Source organism: Stegostoma tigrinum, chromosome 2 (assembly GCF_030684315.1).
Source record: "Stegostoma tigrinum isolate sSteTig4 chromosome 2, sSteTig4.hap1, whole genome shotgun sequence".
Lineage (NCBI taxonomy): Eukaryota > Metazoa > Chordata > Chondrichthyes > Orectolobiformes > Stegostomatidae > Stegostoma > Stegostoma tigrinum.
This window is the reverse complement of record NC_081355.1, coordinates 126,113,157-126,132,658: the sequence shown is the minus strand read 5'-3', so window position 1 is coordinate 126,132,658 and position 19,502 is coordinate 126,113,157. Positions and strand designations below refer to the sequence as shown.

Below are 19,502 nucleotides of genomic sequence, written 5' to 3'. Positions count from 1 at the left end.
CTGACTTCCAACAACCACAACTATCTTCCTATGTGTGAGGTATGACTCCAGCCACTGGAGAGTTTACACTTCCCACCCCCTGGCTCTTGGATGCCACACACTGTTGAATGTGGTCTTGATGTCAAGGGCTGTCACTCTAATCTCACTTCTGGAATTCAGCTCTTTTGTCCATGTCTGAACAATGGCTATAATATGGTAAGGAACTGCATGGACCTGGCGGAACCCAAACTGGATATCTGTGAGTGGGCTGTTGCTAAGCAGGTGCTGCTTTATAACACTGTTGTTGACACCTTCTATCACTTTGTTGATGATTGAGAACAGATTGGTGGGGTGGTAATTGGCAGGATTAGATTCTTCCTGCTTTTTGTAATCAGGACGTACTGGGCCATTCTCCACATTTTTGGGTAGCTGTACCAGAACAGCTTAGATAGGGATCTGGCAAGTTCTCTGAGCACAAGTCTTCAGTACTATTGACAGAATGTTGTCAGGGTCCACAGCCTTTGCAGTACCCAGTGCCTCCAAGCATTTCTTGATATCACATTAAATGAATCAAAGTCTGGTACCTGTGATGCTTGGGACCTACACAGGAGGCCTGAGATTGGTCATCCACTCAGCGCTTCTGGCTGAAGATTGTTATGAATGCTACAGCCTCATCAGTTGCATTGATGTGCTAAAGACAAGGCTGAAGCATTCATAACAAACATGCCCCAATATTAGTGTCAGTCCCATGAATCAGAACCCACTTTTACCACATCAGTCTTTGAGCCGTGCATTCATCTCACTAGGCTGCTTTTCCCCACGCTGATTTGAGGTGGCTTATGTAATAAAGTAAAATCAGAACTGAGAAAGGGTCACTGGACCCGAAACATTAACTTTGATTTTTTCTTCACAGATGCTGACAGACCTGCTGAGCTTTTCTAGCAACTTTGTTTTTGACCCAAACCAAAGAGATGTGACTGCCTCCGATACAGGGAATCCAGGTAATGCTCTCCCTCCTTGATGTATTGGTGTCTGTAGTTCAGCCTTCAGCTCATATACCCAGCTAATGATGCTTGAGTTCAACTACTGCTGTAGATTAAAAAGGTGTACAGCTGGATGAACACAGCAGGCCAAGCAGCATCACAGGAGCAGGAAAGCTGACGTTTCAGGCCTAGACCCTTCAGCAGAAATGGGGGTGGGGGAGGAGGTTCTGAAATAAATAGGGAGGGGGGGGGAAGCGGATAGAAGATGGATAGAGGAGAAGATAGGTGGAGAGGAGTCAGACTGGTCAAAGAGGCAGGGATGGAGCTAGTAAAGGTGAGTGTAGGTGGGGAGGTTGGGAGGGGATAGGTCAGTCCAGGGAGGATGGACAGGTCAAGGGGGTGGGATGAGGTTAGTAGGTGGGAGATGGGGGTGGAACTTGAGGTGGGAGGAGGGGACAGGTGGAAGGTCAGGTTAGGGAGGTGGGGACGAGCTGGGCTGGTTTTGGGATGCGGTAGGGGGAGGGGAGATTTTGAAGCTTGTGAAGTCCACATTGATACCATTGGGCTGCAGGGTTCCCAAGCGGAATCTGAGTTGCTGTTCCTACACCCTTCGGGTAACATCGTTGTGGCACTGCAGGAGGCCCAGGATGGACATGTCGTCTAAGGAATGGGAGGGGGAGTTAAAATGGTTCGTGACTGGGAGGTAGTTGTTTAGTGCGAATCGAGTGTAGGTGTTCTGCAGAGCAGTCCCCAAGCCTCCGCTTGGTTTCCCTGATGTAGAAGAGGTCTCAACGGGAACAGTGGATGCAGTATACCACATCAGTAGATGTGCAGGTGAACATCTGCTTGATGTGGAAGATCGTCTTTGGGCCTGAGATGGGGGTGAGGGGGGAGGTGTAGCACTTCCGGTGGTTGCAGGGAAAAGTGCCGGGTGTGACGGGGCTGGAGGGTTCTCCAGCATCTGCAGTTCCTACTATCTCTGCTGCTGCAGATGTGTTTGCTTTGGACTAAACTGGCATCTAGGAACTCTCACATACTGCAGCTGTGGCACATCAGTTACCCTCCATCCTTAATATGCTCTCAGAAATTACTTATGAAGTTTTATATTTAGTTATATTTTTATATTTTATTACTCTTACCAGTATTTGCTACATTATTCTAAATCTTTGTCACTTGCTATATACTCACTTGATAACCAGCTTCTTCTTCCACAGTAGATAAGAATCAACTCCTGAGGTTGAAGGAAAGAGTTTAAGGAAAACAAAACAATGCTACTTTTCTACCTCCCCTTCATTCACTTAACTCTGGCATTCTGTCACAAGATGCTTTCAAGTCGTATGGTAATTTTAAATCTTCTTGCTTACCCAGAGTTTCTGTATTCTGGGATGGCTTTATTTTGTTATTGGAAACAAACGTGCAGTCATGACTGTCAATGATACATTCATCTTGTGCTTCTGGAAAAGAGCAGTGTCATTATCACACTTAAGTAGAAAGCAGAGAAACACGATTATGATCAGAAACTCCAGCTAAAGTTTTTTGCACAGATACAGGGGGCTGAATGGCCTACTGAGCAGTAAATTCTACAATTCCTCAAGATCCTTGCATAGTAATAGAGGAGCAATGGATCAGCTCTGGAAGGCAGCAGATGAGCTGGGAAGTTAGGGACAGAATGAAATGCAGTTATGGTGAAAAACAAGATACTGCAAATGCTATAAGTCTGTAATAAAAACATGCTGATGTTACTCAGCAGGTCAAGCAACGCGTACAGACAGAGCAGAGTTAAAGTTACTGACTAAATCAAGCAACATCTGTTGAAAAAAACAGAGTTAACACCATCAGAAGGGTCAGCAAACCTAAAACTTTACCTCTGCTTCCATCCACACATGCCGCTCAACCTGAATAACACTGACATTTTTGGTTTCTATCGTAGTTACGGTCATCCTTATTCCTTAAATATTGATGATTGCATCGAAAAATAGGTACTTTTATCAACTTAGCCGTTTGGGTGTTTAAAATTTTGGGCTCTTACCCCTTTAATAATAGCTTGGATAATACATCCTTACTTCTCTCAACAGGACATGATTGGAAACAGTCTCACAGTATGACCAAACCTCCTTCATTTCAGCCGTGTTACCATGGTCTATGAGAAACATTAAACTGTGAAATAATAGAAGGTAGGAGCATAATGAAACAGATTGCAAATCTGCCTTTGCTTAAAGTCTGCATAAAATACATTTCCAACAGTGATTTGGAGTACCACCAAGCTATTCGTTTATGACATTTTCTCCTTTTAGTCCAAGAATCTAACTGTAGCACTCTTAAAGCTACCTCTTCTGATGTTTGCACATTCATCCTACACCTGAAAACACTTCTAGATTTTAAAAAAATTGTCACACCACGTTTTATTCTCAAAGCTGCTGCAAGGTCATGAACATTGTAAAACCATGCTTCTTCTGCAGAATTTTCAGGACTCAACTTCACAATGAACACAAAGTGTCCCATCCTTCAAAACTACAAGATAGGAATTTGATCCTCATTTCTTATATCTTGCAGTTACATTCTCAATCACCTACATCCTTCTAGGAACAAACTACTTTGGCTGCACTGTTACGGCATACCCCCGAAATATTGTCTCCTTCAAAACATACAAGATTCTGAGGGGGCTCCACAGTGGGTAGATATTGATGAGATGTTTTCATTTCTGAGGGAATCTCAAGCTATGGAATATATTACAGAATAAAGGGACATGCATTTAAAATGGAGATACAGAGGGATTTCTTTTCTCAGAGGGTAGTGGACATCTGGAATTCTCTATCCCAGCGTGGTGGAGGCCAAATCATTTATTTATTTAGAGGTAGATAGATTTTTGAATTATCAGGAAGTTGACAGCAATACTGGGCTATCAAGATTGGGGAGTTGAAGCCTTGGGCAGATCAGCCATGATCTTGTTGAATGACGGCACAGGCTTGAGGGGTTGAATGGATTGCTCCTGTCCCTACTTCCTGTGGTCTTATTTTCTTATATGTTAAATTTTAACAGCACTTTACTTGTAAAGGAAATTAAGCTTCTCCGAGAGTCTTCCCTCCCCAACCATAATGACGTCTGACTTCTGGGAAAACAAACAAAACCGCATATAACTACAACAGAAAGATTCTCTGACATGACAATAATTATGCCATCAAATTCTCGCATAAACCTACTCATTAAATGACTGCCTTGAATAATAATCTTGACTGCAGTAACTGGAGGTTATCTGTTGTAGATAAATGTAACTTCATGATAATATGCATCCTCAGCGAGTGCACTCAGGATTACAGATAAATTTCCAGCTAATACTTTGGATATTTTCCTGGAGTTATATAACCAAATATAGTTCTTCATCTACACTTGGTACAGACATACTGCCTTAATTCTAGAAACAGAGGGCATGTGGAATGAAGTCAGAAAAAAAGATTAGCTCATCCTAGTCATTACACTAATTACTCAACTAATATCAGATTCAAAATAAAAGAAAATAGTTTTCAGAAAATAAGACAGTAATGGTTCATAGTTACTTAATAAACTCAAAATCTAAACATGGGGACAAAGATATAAAATAGTGAAGTTCTCATTTTATTTTAGATTCTCTCACAATGATGTAAAGAAAGAAAAAGTGACAAACAATTCCTATTCTATTTGGTTTTATGTAAATTGAACCTGAATATGAAGTTGAATCTTTTAAAAAAGAACACAGATTTCTGTTAATATTTGGAGGGGGAGGATAATGATATTTAAAGCATTTACTGCTTAAATGGCAACGAGGATAGTGCAGAACTTTTAAAGGACACAGACAGGAAGGCAGAATGGGCAATATGTAATTAAGTTCAGAATACAGTGAAGTGATATATTTTATTAGGAAGAATATCAAATTGAATGTTCAATTTCAAAGGGGTAGGAGCAGAAGACCCTGGGTATAGATGTGCATGAGTCATTTAAAGTAGGACAGGTTGTGACAGCAGTTAAAACAGGGTACTATTCATTTTAGGATCAAAATGGCATAACGTCCAAAAACTGGCAAGTTAAACCTGTATAAACACTAACTCAGCCTCAACTAGAGTGTCCGGCACAATTCTGAACACCATACATTAGAATGGAAGTGAAGGCATTAGAGGGAGTGCAGAAAAAAATTACAGGAATGGTTTAAGAAAGGAGGGGCTTAGTTCTGTAGATAGAATGGAGAAGTTGGAACTATTGTCCTTGGAGAACAGAAGTTTCAGGACAGGTTTGATGCAGGTATTCAAAATCATCAGGGATTTGTGCAGAGTAGAACGGGAAAACTGTACCCATTGGTACAAAGACCGAGAACCAGAAGGACACAATTGCTGCATGATAAAAATTACACAGTGAAGTCTTAGGATCTGGCGTTCAATGCCTGGAGGAGTGTGGTGGAGGTAGGATCAATTGAGGTTTTCATAAGAAAATTAGACTTATCTGAAAAGAAAGTAAAAAGGGTACGCACAAAAGGAATTACAGTACCACCAGCTGATTTGATCCTTCAGAATACCAGCTCAGGTGAGCTGAACAATTCTGTTCAAAAGAGCCATTACTGGTATCAATGTAAATCAGCAAAGTGATATACATAATTAAAGGCTAATGATAATGTTCCCTAACAAAGTCTGTGAGCTTTATTTACTGATTTGGATTTTGAAAGTAAAGGAGTCGCTAACGGCATAGAAGGAATTGATTCAGTCCATCAAGTTCATGGCAGCACACTGGGGAGCAGTCCAGTCAGTTTCGCCACCTGCTTCAATCCTGTGTCCTGAATTTATTTCTTTAAGTGCCCATCTAATTTCCTTTTGAAATATAGATGATTGTTTGTGCACCCACCTCCATCAGACAGCAAGTTCAAGGTCATTACCACTCACTGTGCAGAAAGATTCTGTCTCACTTCCCTCGTGCATCTCTTCACCAAGTCTTAAGCCTGTGTCTCCAAATCACTGTACAATCATAAAATGAGAAGAGGCTTTCCTGTCTACCTTACCTAAACCAATCAACCTTATACACTTCTCCCAAATCTCCTGTTAATTTCCTTTGCTCCAAGGACAACAACCGCAGCCTCTCCAATCTAAACTTGTAACAACAATACCCAAAACCTGAATCCACTCTAGGACATCTTTTCTGAAATGTGTCAAGGACTGGTACCTCTTTCCTGAACAGTGAGAGTCAGAACTGGATGCACGATACCATGTGGGAATTGACCAGAGTTTTATAAACATTTGTCATAATTTCCTTGCTTGCTTTTGTACTCAAAAATCACTGTTTATGAAGTTTAAGGTCTGATATACTTTGCTAACAACTTTCACAAAAAGGTCCTGTCACCTTCACAGATTAATGCACATTCACCCAGGTGTCTTTGATCAGCATACATTTTTTTTACCATCTATATTGCTGCTTCTGATCTCTGAGAAAATGCACTTCCTCATAATTCTCTGTTTCATTCCTTAACTTCCTTGCTGTACCTTTCAAAATTTTAAGAAAAATTAACGGGAGGGCCCTGTGACATTGATATCCTCTTTCAGAGCAAACCTCAATTTATCTCCTTCCCCAAACTATGTTTATATCACCCCTGTACACATAAATATCACATAAAGGTCCAGAAAACCTGGGTGCGCACCCCATGTTCCATCATCAATTCCGCTGAACTCAGGAACTGCCAAAAGATTTGTTAAGTTCCTGTTTATTCTGGTTTCAAGGGTTATGTCATCCTCTTCCCTGTGGAACTTACAGCCAGGTGATGGATCAAAGGGATAACAGTGGGCCCACTGAAATAGGAGTTAACCTAGATGGTATTGTAGAATCTTACAGCACTGAAGGAGGTTAATTCTGAACGATCAGCAAGAGATGGGCAATAAATGCTAACCTAGCCAGTGACAGTGGTATCCCATGAACAAGTAATTTTTAAAAATCAACAAATTGATTCAATGACAAGAGATTTTACACGGTATATAGAAACTGCCTTCACTTTTCAGTACAGTTGCACATATAAATGGACAGACTATATGAATGTTACTCATGTGTAGGTTGTTTATCATCATATGTACACCAACAATGGTGGATCCAGAAATCATCCACCATTGTTGGTGCACATATGATGTTATGCAACCTACATGAGTAAAATTCATATTTAGGTTCACGAGAATGGTCCCAGGAACAAGATGCTTAAATATGAGGAATGTTTAAAGTCTCTGGGACTATTCTCATTGGAATTTAAAAGGATGAGGTGGGGGACCTAATTGAAACTTACAGAACACTGAATGGCCTGGACAAAGTGGATGTTGGGAAGATGCTTCCTTTCGTAGGAGAGACTAGGACCTGAGGGCACAGCTTTAGAGTAAAGGGAAGACATTTTACAAAGGAGACAAGGAGAAATGTTTTCAGCCAGAGAGTGGTGAATCTATGGAATTCACTGCCACAGAAGGCTGTAGAGGCCAGGTCATTGAGTACATTTAACAATGAGATAGGAAGGTTCTTGATTGTCAAGGGGATCAAGGGTTACATGATCGAATGGTGGAACAGATTCGATAGGCCGAATGACCTAATTTCTGCTCCTATGTCTTATGGTCTTATATTAACTTATTAAATGTTTCTTGGGAAGCTAAGGAGGAAACTTCTCAGGGTAATTGTTACAGCAGATGAATGCAGCCCAGCAGATTACTCTTTCAGGGAAGTGGCACAGTAGTGACAACAGAAATTTCCACCTAAGACTTAAAAGATTTTGATATGAAAGTTGTACATGTTCTGAAATCCTAGCATGGAAAGCACACTGAAATCTCATGGCTTACATTACCTGCTAGGTCTTTGAGCTGGTCTAATGTTGGTATAATTGGTGGATTTCTTTTCTGCAGCAGGAACAGAACCATCATGGTCAAGGAGAAGTTAGTGATCCAGCATCCAGGAACACTGCTTGTAATCCCTTGAACACGAGCCCAGCACCGAACACCAAACACGAGAGCCCGTATCCGAGGGTCAATATTAGAATAGATATAAAGGAGTTCTGTGCTCCGCATAGCTATTCTGTAGCAAAAGTGAAATAAGCAGTTTGTTAAAAACTGATTCAAAGGCAAATGCTCTGCTAACCTGAAATGATGCCAATTATGTCAACCAGAAAACAACATTGTAATCTCATTGAAACAGTATGGAATTAAGCAGCCTAATATAAGATCTGTAGTATGTAATACACAATTTAATTTTGGTACTCCTCACCTATTATTGGCAGTGAGGTCACACTGAAATCCTGATGGCTGGTGGGAAAACCGCACCAATGGGCAACGCGCATTGAGTATCTTCTGTATTCCTGCACAGCCTGGGGCAAACCGATCAATGCATTCGCCTATCACTGAAAGGGTGTTTTGTGTGGCTACCCGTTCTGATGCCACTCTTTTTGTTTCATATTCCATAGAGAAGGCACTTCTTTTCTAAAAGCAAACAAAGTTAGTGAGCAAAGAATATCACTGATACTGACAACTCCATGGAACATGCTGGTGTGCAGCACTTCTAGCATACATCATATGGGAAATTGTTTCAAAGATAAAGAAAAAAAGAGTCAATCATTGAAATGGAAGCTTAAAATTCACAAGCACTTCCCAAAAAGTAAACAATAATTTCTACCTAACCTTAGAAAAATGATAAACTTTCATCTTAACACGATACATTACAATCCTTTCCTTAAAAAAAACCGAATGCTTCACTTATTGTAAGTAATGTCATAGGAAATCTGCTATCTTTTGCACAGACCTTACGATACAATAATGGAGAAGAAAGCAGTCCTGAATAAAACTTGCCACCCAGGTTGATAAGAGTTGTTAAGAAGCTGTACAGTATGTTAGGTTTTATTGGTAGAGGGATTGAGTTTCGGAGCCATGAGGTCATGTTACAACTATACAAAACTCTGGTGCAGCCACACTTGGAGTATTGCATACAGTTCTGGTCGCCGTATTATAGGAAGGATGTGGAAGCTTTGGAAATGGTGCAGAGGAGTTTTACCAGGATGTTGCCTGGGATGGAGGGAAGGTCTTATGAGAAAAGGCTGAAGGGACTTGAGGCTGTTTTCATTAGAGAGAACAAGGTTAAGACGTGATTTAATAAAGACATACAAGATGATCAGAGGATTAGATGGGGTGGACAGTGAGAGGCTTTTTACTCAGATGGAGACGGCTAGCACGAGGGGACATAGCTTTAAAATTGAGGGGTGCGAGATATAGGACAGATGTCAAAGGTAGGTTCTTTACTCAGAGTAGTAAGGGCATGGAATGCCCTGTCAGCAACAGTAGTAGACTCGCCGACTTTAAGGGCATTTAAATGGTTATTGGATAAACACATGGATGATAATGGAATAGTGTAGGTTAGATGGGCTTCAGATTGGTTTCACAAGTTGGCGCAACATCGAGGCCGAAGGGCCAGTACTGCGCTGTAATGTTCTATAAAACTAGTGAAAGCTAAAAGGATTCACACTGCTAATAAATCAGTTGTGCATTTCTAGCAATCTTTCCATTTAATGTCAACAAAATCTCTTTTCAAAGATAATGGGAACTGCAGATGCTGGAGAATTCCAAGATAATAAAATGTGAGGCTGGATGAACACAGCAGGTCAAGCAGCATCTCAGGAGCACAAAAGCTGACGTTTCGGGCCAAGACCCTTCATCAGACAGGGGGATGGGGAGAGGGAACTGGAATAAATAGGGAGAGAGGGGGAGGCGGACCGAAGATGGAGAGTAAAGAAGATAGGTGGAGAGAGTACAGGTGGGGAGGTAGGGAGGAGATAGGTCAGTCCAGGGAAGACGGACACGTCAAGGAGGTGGGATGAGGTTAGTAGGTAGATGGGGGTGCGGCTTGGGGTGGGAGGAAGGGATGGGTGAGAGGAAGAACCGGTTAGGGAGGCAGAGACAGGTTGGACTGGTTTTGGGATGCAGTGGGTGGAGGGGACGAACTGGGCTGGTTTCGGGATGCAGTTGGGGAAGGGGAGATTTTGAAACTGGTGAAGTCCACATTGATACCATTAGGCTGCAGGGTTCCCAGGCGGAATATGAGTTGCTGTTCCTGCAACCTTCGGGTGGCATCATTGTGGCACTGCAGGAGGCCCATGGTGGACATGTCATCTAAAGAATGGGAGGGGGAGTGGAAATGGTTTGCGACTGGGGAGGTGCAGTTGTTTGTTGCGAACTGAGCGGAGGTGTTCTGCAAAGCGGTCTCCAAGCCTCCGCTTGGTTTCCCCAATGTAGAGGATGCCACACCGGGTACAGTGGATGCAGTATACCACATTGGCAGATGTGCAGGTGAACCTCTGCTTAATGTGCAATGTCATCTTGGGGCCTGGGATAGGGGTGAGGGAGGTGGTGTGGGGGCAAGTGTAGCATTTCCTGCGGTTGCAGGGGAAGGTGCCGGGTGTGGTGGGGTTGGAGGGCAGTGTGGAGCGAACAAGGGAGTCACGGAGAGAGTGGTCTCTCCGGAAAGCAGACAGGGGTGGGGATGGAAAAATGTCTTGGGTGGTGGGGTCGGATTGTAAATGGCGGAAGTGTCGGAGGATGATGCGTTGTATCCGGAGGTTGGTAGGGTGGTCTGTGAGAACGACGGGGATCCTCTTTGGGCGGTTGTGGCGGGGGCAGGGTGTGAGGGATGTGTTGCGGGAAATATGGGAGACGCGGTCAAGGGCGTTCTCGTTCACTGTGGGGATCACAGTGATCGAGAACGCCCTTGACCGCGTCTCCCGTATTTCCCGCAACACATCCCTCACACCCCGCCCCCGCCACAACCGCCCTAAGAGGATCCCCCTTGTTCTCACACACCACCCTACCAACCTCCGGATACAACGCATCATCCTCCGACACTTCCGCCATTTACAATCCGACCCCACCACCCAAGACATTTTTCCATCCCCACCCCTGTCTGCTTTTCGGAGAGACCACTCTCTCCGTGACTCCCTTGTTCGCTCCACACTGCCCTCCAACCCCACCACACCCGGCACCTTCCCCTGCAACCGCAGGAAATGCTACACTTGCCCCCACACCTCCCCCCTCACCCCTATCCCAGGCCCCAAGATGACATTGCACATTAAGCAGAGGTTCACCTGCACATCTGCCAATGTGGTATACTGCATCCACTGTACCCGGTGTGGCATCCTCTACATTGGGGAAACCAAACGGAGGCTTGGAGACCGCTTTGCAGAACACCTCCGCTCAGTTCGCAACAAACAACTGCACCTCCCCAGTCGCAAACCATTTCCACTCCCCCTCCCATTCTTTAGATGACATGTCCATCATGGGCCTCCTGCACTGCCACAATGATGCCACCCGAAGGTTGCAGGAACAGCAGCTCATATTCCGCCTGGGAACCCTGCAGACTAATGGTATCAATGTGGACTTCACCAGTTTCAAAATCTCCCCTTCCCCTACTGCATCCCTAAACCAGCCCAGTTCGTCCCCTCCCCCCACTGCACCACACAACCAGCCCAGCTCTTCTCCCCCACCCACTGCATCCCAAAACCAGTCCAACCTGTCTCTGCCTCCCTAACCGGTTCTTCCTCTCACCCATCCCTTCCTCCCACCCCAAGCCGCACCCCCATCTACCTACTACCCTCATCCCACCTCCCTGACCTGTCCGTCTTCCCTGGACTGACCTATCCCCTCCCTACCTCCCCACCTATACTCTCTCCACCTATCTTCTTTACTCTCCATCTTCGGTCCACCTCCCCCTCTCTCCCTATATATTCCAGTTCCCTCTCCCCATCCCCCTCTCTGATGAAGGGTCTAGGCCCGAAACGTCAGCTTTTGTGCTCCTGAGACGCTGCTTGGCCTGCTGTGTTCATCCAGCCTCACATTATAAAATCTCTTTTCAAGTTTGCTTTTCAATAAAGCCTGTGATCCTGAAAGGTGATGAGCACGAATGCTGGTGCTGTCACCTGCCTCACTATACCTGATTAATGAGAATCGGATAAAGTCTACCTGAACTGCTTATCAAGTCTGACATTCTAAGTCTACTTTGAAATAAAGGCACAAAACACGTTAACAAAACTTGCAACTTTAGAAAAGAACATAAGAACTAGGAGCAGGAGTAGGCCATCCCACCCCTTGAGCCTGCCCCGCCATTTAATAAGATCATGGCTGATCTTTTTGAGACTCAGCTCCACTTACCTGCCCACTCACCATAACCCTTAATTCCTTTACTTTTCGAAAATTTATCTAGCCTTGCCTTAAAAACAGTGAGGTATTTTCAACCGCTTCACTCGGCAGAGAATTCCACAGATTCACAACCCTTTGGGTGAAAAAGTTCCTCCTGACCTCAGTCCTACATCTGCTTCCCTTTATTTTGAGGTGATGCCCTTTAGTGCTAGTTTCACCTGCTAGCGGAAACAACCTCCCTGCCTTCACTTATCTACTCCCTTCATAATCTTATATGTTTCTAAAAGATCTCCCCTCATTCTTCTGAATTCCAATGAGTATAATCCCAGTCTACTCAGTCTCTCCTCATAATCCAACCCTCTCAACTCTGGAATCAGCCGAGTGAATCTCCTCTGCACCCCCTCCAGTGCTAGCATATCTCTTATGAAGCAAGGAGAACAAAACTGCATACGGTACTCCAGGTGTGGCCTCACCAGGACCCTATACAGCTGCAGCATAGCCTCCCTGTTTTTTGCACTCCATCCCTCTAGCAATGGCAGACAAAATTCCGTTTGCCTTTTTAATTACCTGCTGCACCTGCAATCCTACTTTTAGCAATTCATGCACAAGGACACCCAAGTCCCTCTGCACAGCAGCATGCTGCAATTTTTACCATTTAAAACATAGTCCAATTTGCTGTTATTCCTAACAAAATGGATGACCTCTCACTTAACAACGTTGTACTCCATCTGCCAGGCCTTTACCCATTCACAGACTATCTATATCCTTCTGTAGTCTTTCAGTGTCTTCTGCACGCGTTGGTCTACCACTCACCTTAGTGTCGTCTGCAAATTTTGACAGACCACACCTAGTCCCCAGCTCCAAATCATCTATGTAAATTGTAAACAATTGCGGTCCCAACACTGATGCCTGGAGCACGCCACTAGCCACTGACCGCCAACCAGAAAAACACCCATTTACCCCTACTCTTTTCTTTCTACTGGTCAACCAATCCTCTATCCATGCCAATACATTACCTGTAATACCATGTAACTTTATCTTATGTAGCAGCCTTTGGCGTGGCACCTTGTCAAATGTCTTCTGAAAATCCAGATACACTATATCCACAGGTTCCCCACTGTCCACCATGCAAGTAATGTCCTCAAAGAATTCCATCAAATTAGTTAAACATGACCTACCCTTCATGAACCCATGCTGGGTGTTTCCAACGGGACAATTTATATCTGGATGTCTTGCTATTTCTTCCTTAACGATAGATTCCAGCATTTTCCCCACTACCAAAGTTAATCTAACTGGCCTATAGTTACCTGCTTTTTGTCTACTTCCTTTTTTAAACAATGGTGTCACAATGGCTGTTTTCCAATCTGTGGGAACCACAGTCCAGTGAATTTTGGTAAGTAATTACTAGTGCATTTGGTATTTCCCCCATCACCTCTTTTAGTACCCTGGGATGCATTTCATCAGAGCCAGGAGAGTTGTCTACCTTTAGCCCCATTAGCTCATCCAGCACTGCCTCCTTAGTGATAATGATAGTTTCTAGGTCCTCACCTGCTATAACCTTCTTGCCACTAGTTTTCGGCATGTTATTTGCGTCTTCCACTGTGAAGACCAACACAAAATAACAGTTTAATGTCTCGGCTATTTCCTCATTTCCAGTTATTAAATTGGTGTTCCCATCCTCGAAAGGACCAATGTTTACCTTCGCTACACTTTTATGATTTACATATTTATAGAAACTTTTGCTGCCTGTTTTTATATTGTGAGCTAGTTTACTCTCATAATTTATCTTTCTTTTCTTTACAAGGTTTTTTGTGGCTACCTGTTGACCTTTAAAGATTTCCCAGTCTACCAGTTTCCCACTGCTCTTCGCTTTTTTGTATGTGTTTTTTTTTTCAATCTGATACTTTATTTCCTTAGACATCCAGAGCTGGCTCTCTCTTTTCCTACTGTTTTTCCTTATCATTAGAATATACTTCTGCCGAACAGGGAACAAGTCAATATAATAAAATGTGAGGCTGGATGAACACAGCAGGCCAAGCAGCATCTCAGGAGCACAAAAGCTGACGTTTCGGGCCTAGACCCTTCATCAGAGAGGGGGATGGGGAGAGGGAACTGGAATAAATAGGGAGAGAGGGGGAGGCGGACCGAAGATGGAGAGTAAAGAAGATAGGTGGAGAGAGTATAGGTGGGGAGGTAGGGAGGGGATAGGTCAGTCCAGGGAAGATGGACAGGTCAAGGAGGTGGGATGAGGTTAGTAGGTAGATGGGGGTGCGGCTTGGGGTGGGAGGAAGGGATGGGTGAGAGGAAGAACCGGTTAGGGAGGCAGAGACAGGTTGGACTGGTTTTGGGATGCAGTGGGTGGAGGGGAAGAGCTGGGCTGGTTGTGTGGTGCAGTGGGGGGAGGGGACGAACTGGGCTGGTTTAGGGATGCAGTTGGGGAAGGGGAGGTTTTGAAACTGGTGAAGTCCACATTGATACCATTAGGCTGCAGGGTTACACATTGATACTAGTAGGCTGCAGGGTTGAACAAGTCAATCCAGTCTTCATGGTACATCACCAATGGCTCAGTAAACTACATTGGTCTAGGAGTGACCAAACGGTATCCATGTATTCTACTCAGTGCTAAAACATATTTGATAAACTCATTAAGTTATCCTCAATCAGCTTCTCAATGTCCCCTAATCAATGTTCTGCAAGAAAGATATCCGAAAATTAGACATGGTCTACAAAAATGATTCCTAATAGAAAGAAAATGTTTGTTAAAAGTTTCTAATTACTCACAGGAAGGAGACACGCTGCCAGGATTTGAATTTAATTAAAGAAATAATTATCCTAGAGATTTAAAATGCAGGAGTCCTGATCACCTGGATGTAGCCACCTCCAGGTTTACGTTTCAGTCTCCACAGATGCAGGCAGTTAGTCTTTAATTTGGCACATCTTTATAAGGTAATCCTACTTTCAACCTAGTCTTCTGGTGCAACTGAGCTTCCATTTTAGTTAATTATCTGGTGATTTCCTTTTCATATATTAATCTTAGTTTTTGTTTAAACTGCTTTAGTTTTGTTTCAAGCAATGTACAAAAAAAAGCTACTTGAAAATTTATATTTCCAATTTCCAATATCTTAGGCCCAAGGTGAATGAACGACTATTAGTTATTTCAGTCCTAAAAATTACATTAACTTCGGAATTAACCACATTTCTACTCTTAATTTTATAATCGTTAGAACCTTCATCGAAAATTTAGAGCATATTCTTTTAAATAAAAATGCAGTAAGTGAAAACAATGAATAATTTTGGTGGTAATAAATTGTACATGAATTATACCTTTTTCTCAGTATGAAAATCCTTTGGTACATTATTTGCAATATTCTTTCACGGGATGTGGGCGTAGCTGACTGGGCCAGAATTTACTGCCTGTCCCTAATTGCCCTCAAAATAATGATAGTGAAGTGTTGGCTTGAACTACAGCAGTCCATTTGGTGCAGGAATCCCTACAAATGCTCTTCAGATGGCAGTTCCAGATTTTATTTTTCTGCAAACAAATTTTTAGCAATACTAATCTTATTTTTAAAGCTTAAGTTTAAAACCACAGAGTTCTATTTCAAAAAGAAACGGTGATTAATGCTGTAATTGCACTTAAAGTCAAAACAAATGGATATTCTTGATTCTCAATAGCTCAGCTGACTACACAATTAGCAGAACCTCTCAAAATGGGAAAAATCCCAACTTCAATATGCTATTTAAAAATAAATTACTTTTCCAAATAACACTAAAAAGGGTTTTAGCATTGCAGCAATTAATGCACTTTGATGCAAAAAACAATTGCTACGGATTGACTTGTCTTCACAGAATTTATTTAAAATCTGCTAAACTGTGCTTCAAGTTTTTGTCATGCACTGTGTCTTGGAATTATTTTTAAAATGCCAAATGATGCCAATAATAACATGCAGCAGAAATGTGAACTACACAAAAGGCTAAACAGGCGTGTGAGGTTTCACAGCATGGCATGACACTTGGCAATATATCATAGGCTAAACTCACATTACATAGCAATATGTTGCTTCATAACATTAACACTGGATTTTAACTAGACTTCAGAGCTTATTAACTCTCAAACCAACAATAATTATCCATTTTAAACATAGCCATAATTTGTTCTTGCCACTGACTCAAATCCTGAAGGGATTATTCTAATATATTTAACAAATTTGCACAAATGCTACTTAAACACAATTTCCTTGATTGCAGGAGTGCCCCAAACCTATTAGACAGTCACTTTGGAAGATATAATCTTAACTCTATCACCAGTAGTCAGACTTGGCTTTAAAAGTCTGCGCAGCATGTAACAGTAACCAGACTTCTCTGAACTTGTATCAACATATTTTGAAGATGGATCGCTGCCCTATACAGTTCTAAATATTGTAACAGGAGCAGGTTATAAGTTGGGAATTCTGCAGTACCTCAGCTCCATATTCCCTAAAGACTATTCACTATCTACAATATATTTACCTAAATAACTCAAATACCAAACATCTAAAAAAAGGCTTAAAAGGGAATTCCCTGAGGCGAATAGTGAAAAAAAATTCTCATGAGTCATTGGTGACTACTTGTTAAAACTGATTTCCAAGAGAGTGTCTCACTGTCCTGACTTGTGGTGGTTATCTTGGACAAAAGTATGCCTAAATCTACATAGCTGAGTGGTTAGAAGTTTACATGGCAACTGAAACAGCTGTGATAATCATTGTTATGACTAGGTTTCTTAGAAAAATGGGATTTTGGGTCAGTTACTGTGAAAGTTTCGGAACTAATGTGTGGGGAATATTTATAGAAACTGCTCAGAACTTATTCATTGACAGATTTTTTTCGCGACTATATTTTTACGACAAAACAAAAACCACTGGAAATACTCATCAGTTCTGTTTCTGTCAAAGGAGATGAGTTAATGTTTCAGTCAACCATCTTCAGCTGCTTCCCTCCATAAGGTCAGAAGTGGGGATATTCACCGATGATTGCACAATATTCAGGACTATTTGCGATTCCTCCAATACTAAAGCAGTCCATGTTCAAACGCAGCAAGATCTCAACAATATCCAAGCTGGACTGATAAGTGTCGAGTAACACTTTTACCACACAAATGCCAAGCAATGGCCATTTCCAGTAAGTGACAATCTAACCATCACCCCTTGACATTTAGTGGTGCCAGCATCACTGAATCCCCTACAATTTTAACATTCAGGGGGTTATCATTGACCAGAAACTCAAATGAATTCACCACATAAACAGAGTAGCTACAAGAGGCTAGGAATAATGCGGCGAGTAACTCACCTCTCAACTTCCTAAAGCCTGTCCACTATATACAAGGCACAAGAGTAGAGTGTGATGGAATACTCCCCACTTGCCTGGATGGGTGCAGCTCCAGCAACACTCATGATGCTCAACACCATCCAGGAGAAGTAACCTGCTTGATGGGTACCTCATCCACAAGCATCCACTCCCTCCAGCAGTAACATTCAGTAGCAGTGTGTGCTGTCTACAAGATGCACTGCAGAAATTCAAAGATCCTCAACACCTTCCAAACCCACATCACTTCAATCTAAAAGGACAAAGGGAGCAGATGCATGGGAATATGACCCACCTGCAAGTTCCCCTTCAAGCCACAATATCCTAACTTGGAAACATATTGCTGTTGCTTTACTGCTGTTGGGTCAAAATCCTAGATGTCCCTCCCTGAAGGCATTCTGGGTCAACATACAGCACATGGACTACAGCAGTTCAAGGTGGCAGGCCATCACTACCTTCTCAAGGGCAGCTAGGGACAGGCAATCAATGTTGGCCTACCCTGCAACAATCGTATCCCACGAATAAATAAAAGTGACTTCTTAACAATTAAGTTATACCTTAGTGTCCATAAGAAACACTAACTTGAACTAAGACAACAAAATGTGAGGCTGGATGAACACAGCAGGCCAAGCAGCATCTCAGGAGCACAAAAGCTGACGGTTCGGGCCTAGAACCTTCATCAGAGAGGGGGATGGGGAGAGGGAACTGGAATAAATAGGGAGAGAGGGGGAGGCGGACCGAAGATGGAGAGTAAAGAAGATAGGTGGAGAGTATAGGTGGGGAGGTAGGGAGGGGATAGGTCAGTCCAGGGAAGACGGACAGGTCAAGGAGGTGGGATGAGGTTAGTAGGTAGATGGGGGTGCGGCTTGGGGTGGGAGGAAGGGATGGGTGAGAGGAAGAACAGGTTAGGGAGGCAGAGACAGGTTGGACTGGTTTTGGGATGCAGTGGGTGGAGGGGAAGAGCTGGGCTGGTTGTGTGGTGCAGTGGGGGGAGGGGACGAACTGGGCTGGTTTAGGGATGCAGCTGGGGAAGGGGAGATTTTGAAACTGGTGAAGTCCACATTGATACCATTGGGCTGCAGGGTTCCCAGGCGGAACATGAGTTGCTGTTCCTGCAACCTTCGGGTGGCATCATTGTGGCACTGCAGGAGGCCCATGATGGACATGTCATCTAAAGAATGGGAGGGGGAGTGGAAATGGTTTGCGACTGGGAGGTGCAGTAGTTTGTTGCGAACTGAGCGGAGGTGTTCTGCAAAGCGGTCTCCAAGCCTCCGCTTGGTTTCCCCAATGTAGAGGAAGCCACACCGGGTACAGTGGATGCAGTATACCACATTGGCAGATGTGCAGGTGAACCTCTGCTTAATGTGCAATGTCATCTTGGGGCCTGGGATAGGGGTGAGGGAGGAGGTGTGGGGGCAAGTGTAGCATTTCCTGCGGTTGCAGGGGAAGGTGCCGGGTGTGGTGGGGTTGGAGGGCAGTGTGGAGCGAACAAGGGAGTCACGGAGAGAGTGGTCTCTCCGGAAAGCAGACAGGGGTGGGGATGGGAAAATGTCTTGGGTGGTGGGGTCGGATTGTAGATGGCGGAAGTGTCGGAGGATGATGCGTTGTATCCGGAGGTTGGTGGGGTGGTGTGTGAGAACGAGGGGGATCCTCTTTGGGCGGTTGTGGCGGGGGCGGGGTGTGAGGGACGTGTTGCGGGAAATACGGGAGATGCGGTCGAGGGCGTTCTCGATCACTGTGGGGGGAAAGTTGCGGTCCTTGAAGAACTTGGACATCTGGGATGTGCGGGAGTGGAATAACTTGAACTACGCACTTTGAAGATTTTATCAAAAATGAGGTAAAATTTGGAAACCGTAGTGCAGCACAGTAAAAAAAATGTCACTGTAAAACATAATAATGGTATATTCTTATAGGTTTTCTTCCCATCTAGATCACTGACACATTCATATCCTTCCACTTTCAATAGGAGGATAAGTCAAAGCCAAAGAACGTACATTGGTAAATGAATATGTGCTTTACTATATAGGACTGAGGTTGCTAGTCCTAT

The 19,502-nt window shown here is 43.4% G+C and overlaps 1 protein-coding gene across 2 annotated transcripts in view; it reads right to left on the bottom strand.

Annotated features, from left to right (window-relative positions):
* The window catches only part of mtpap (mitochondrial poly(A) polymerase), a 57,594-nt gene that overhangs the window by 12,575 nt on the left and 25,517 nt on the right, over positions 1–19,502 (bottom strand). For both annotated transcript variants that reach the window (XM_059639159.1, XM_059639154.1), the window contains exons 5-7: positions 8,205–8,416; positions 7,789–8,015; positions 2,327–2,416 (exon numbers count right to left, since the gene is read on the bottom strand). In XM_059639159.1, the coding sequence (XP_059495142.1) occupies positions 2,327–2,416; positions 7,789–8,015; positions 8,205–8,416 (529 nt within the window). The remainder of the gene's footprint in view (positions 1–2,326; positions 2,417–7,788; positions 8,016–8,204; positions 8,417–19,502) is intronic.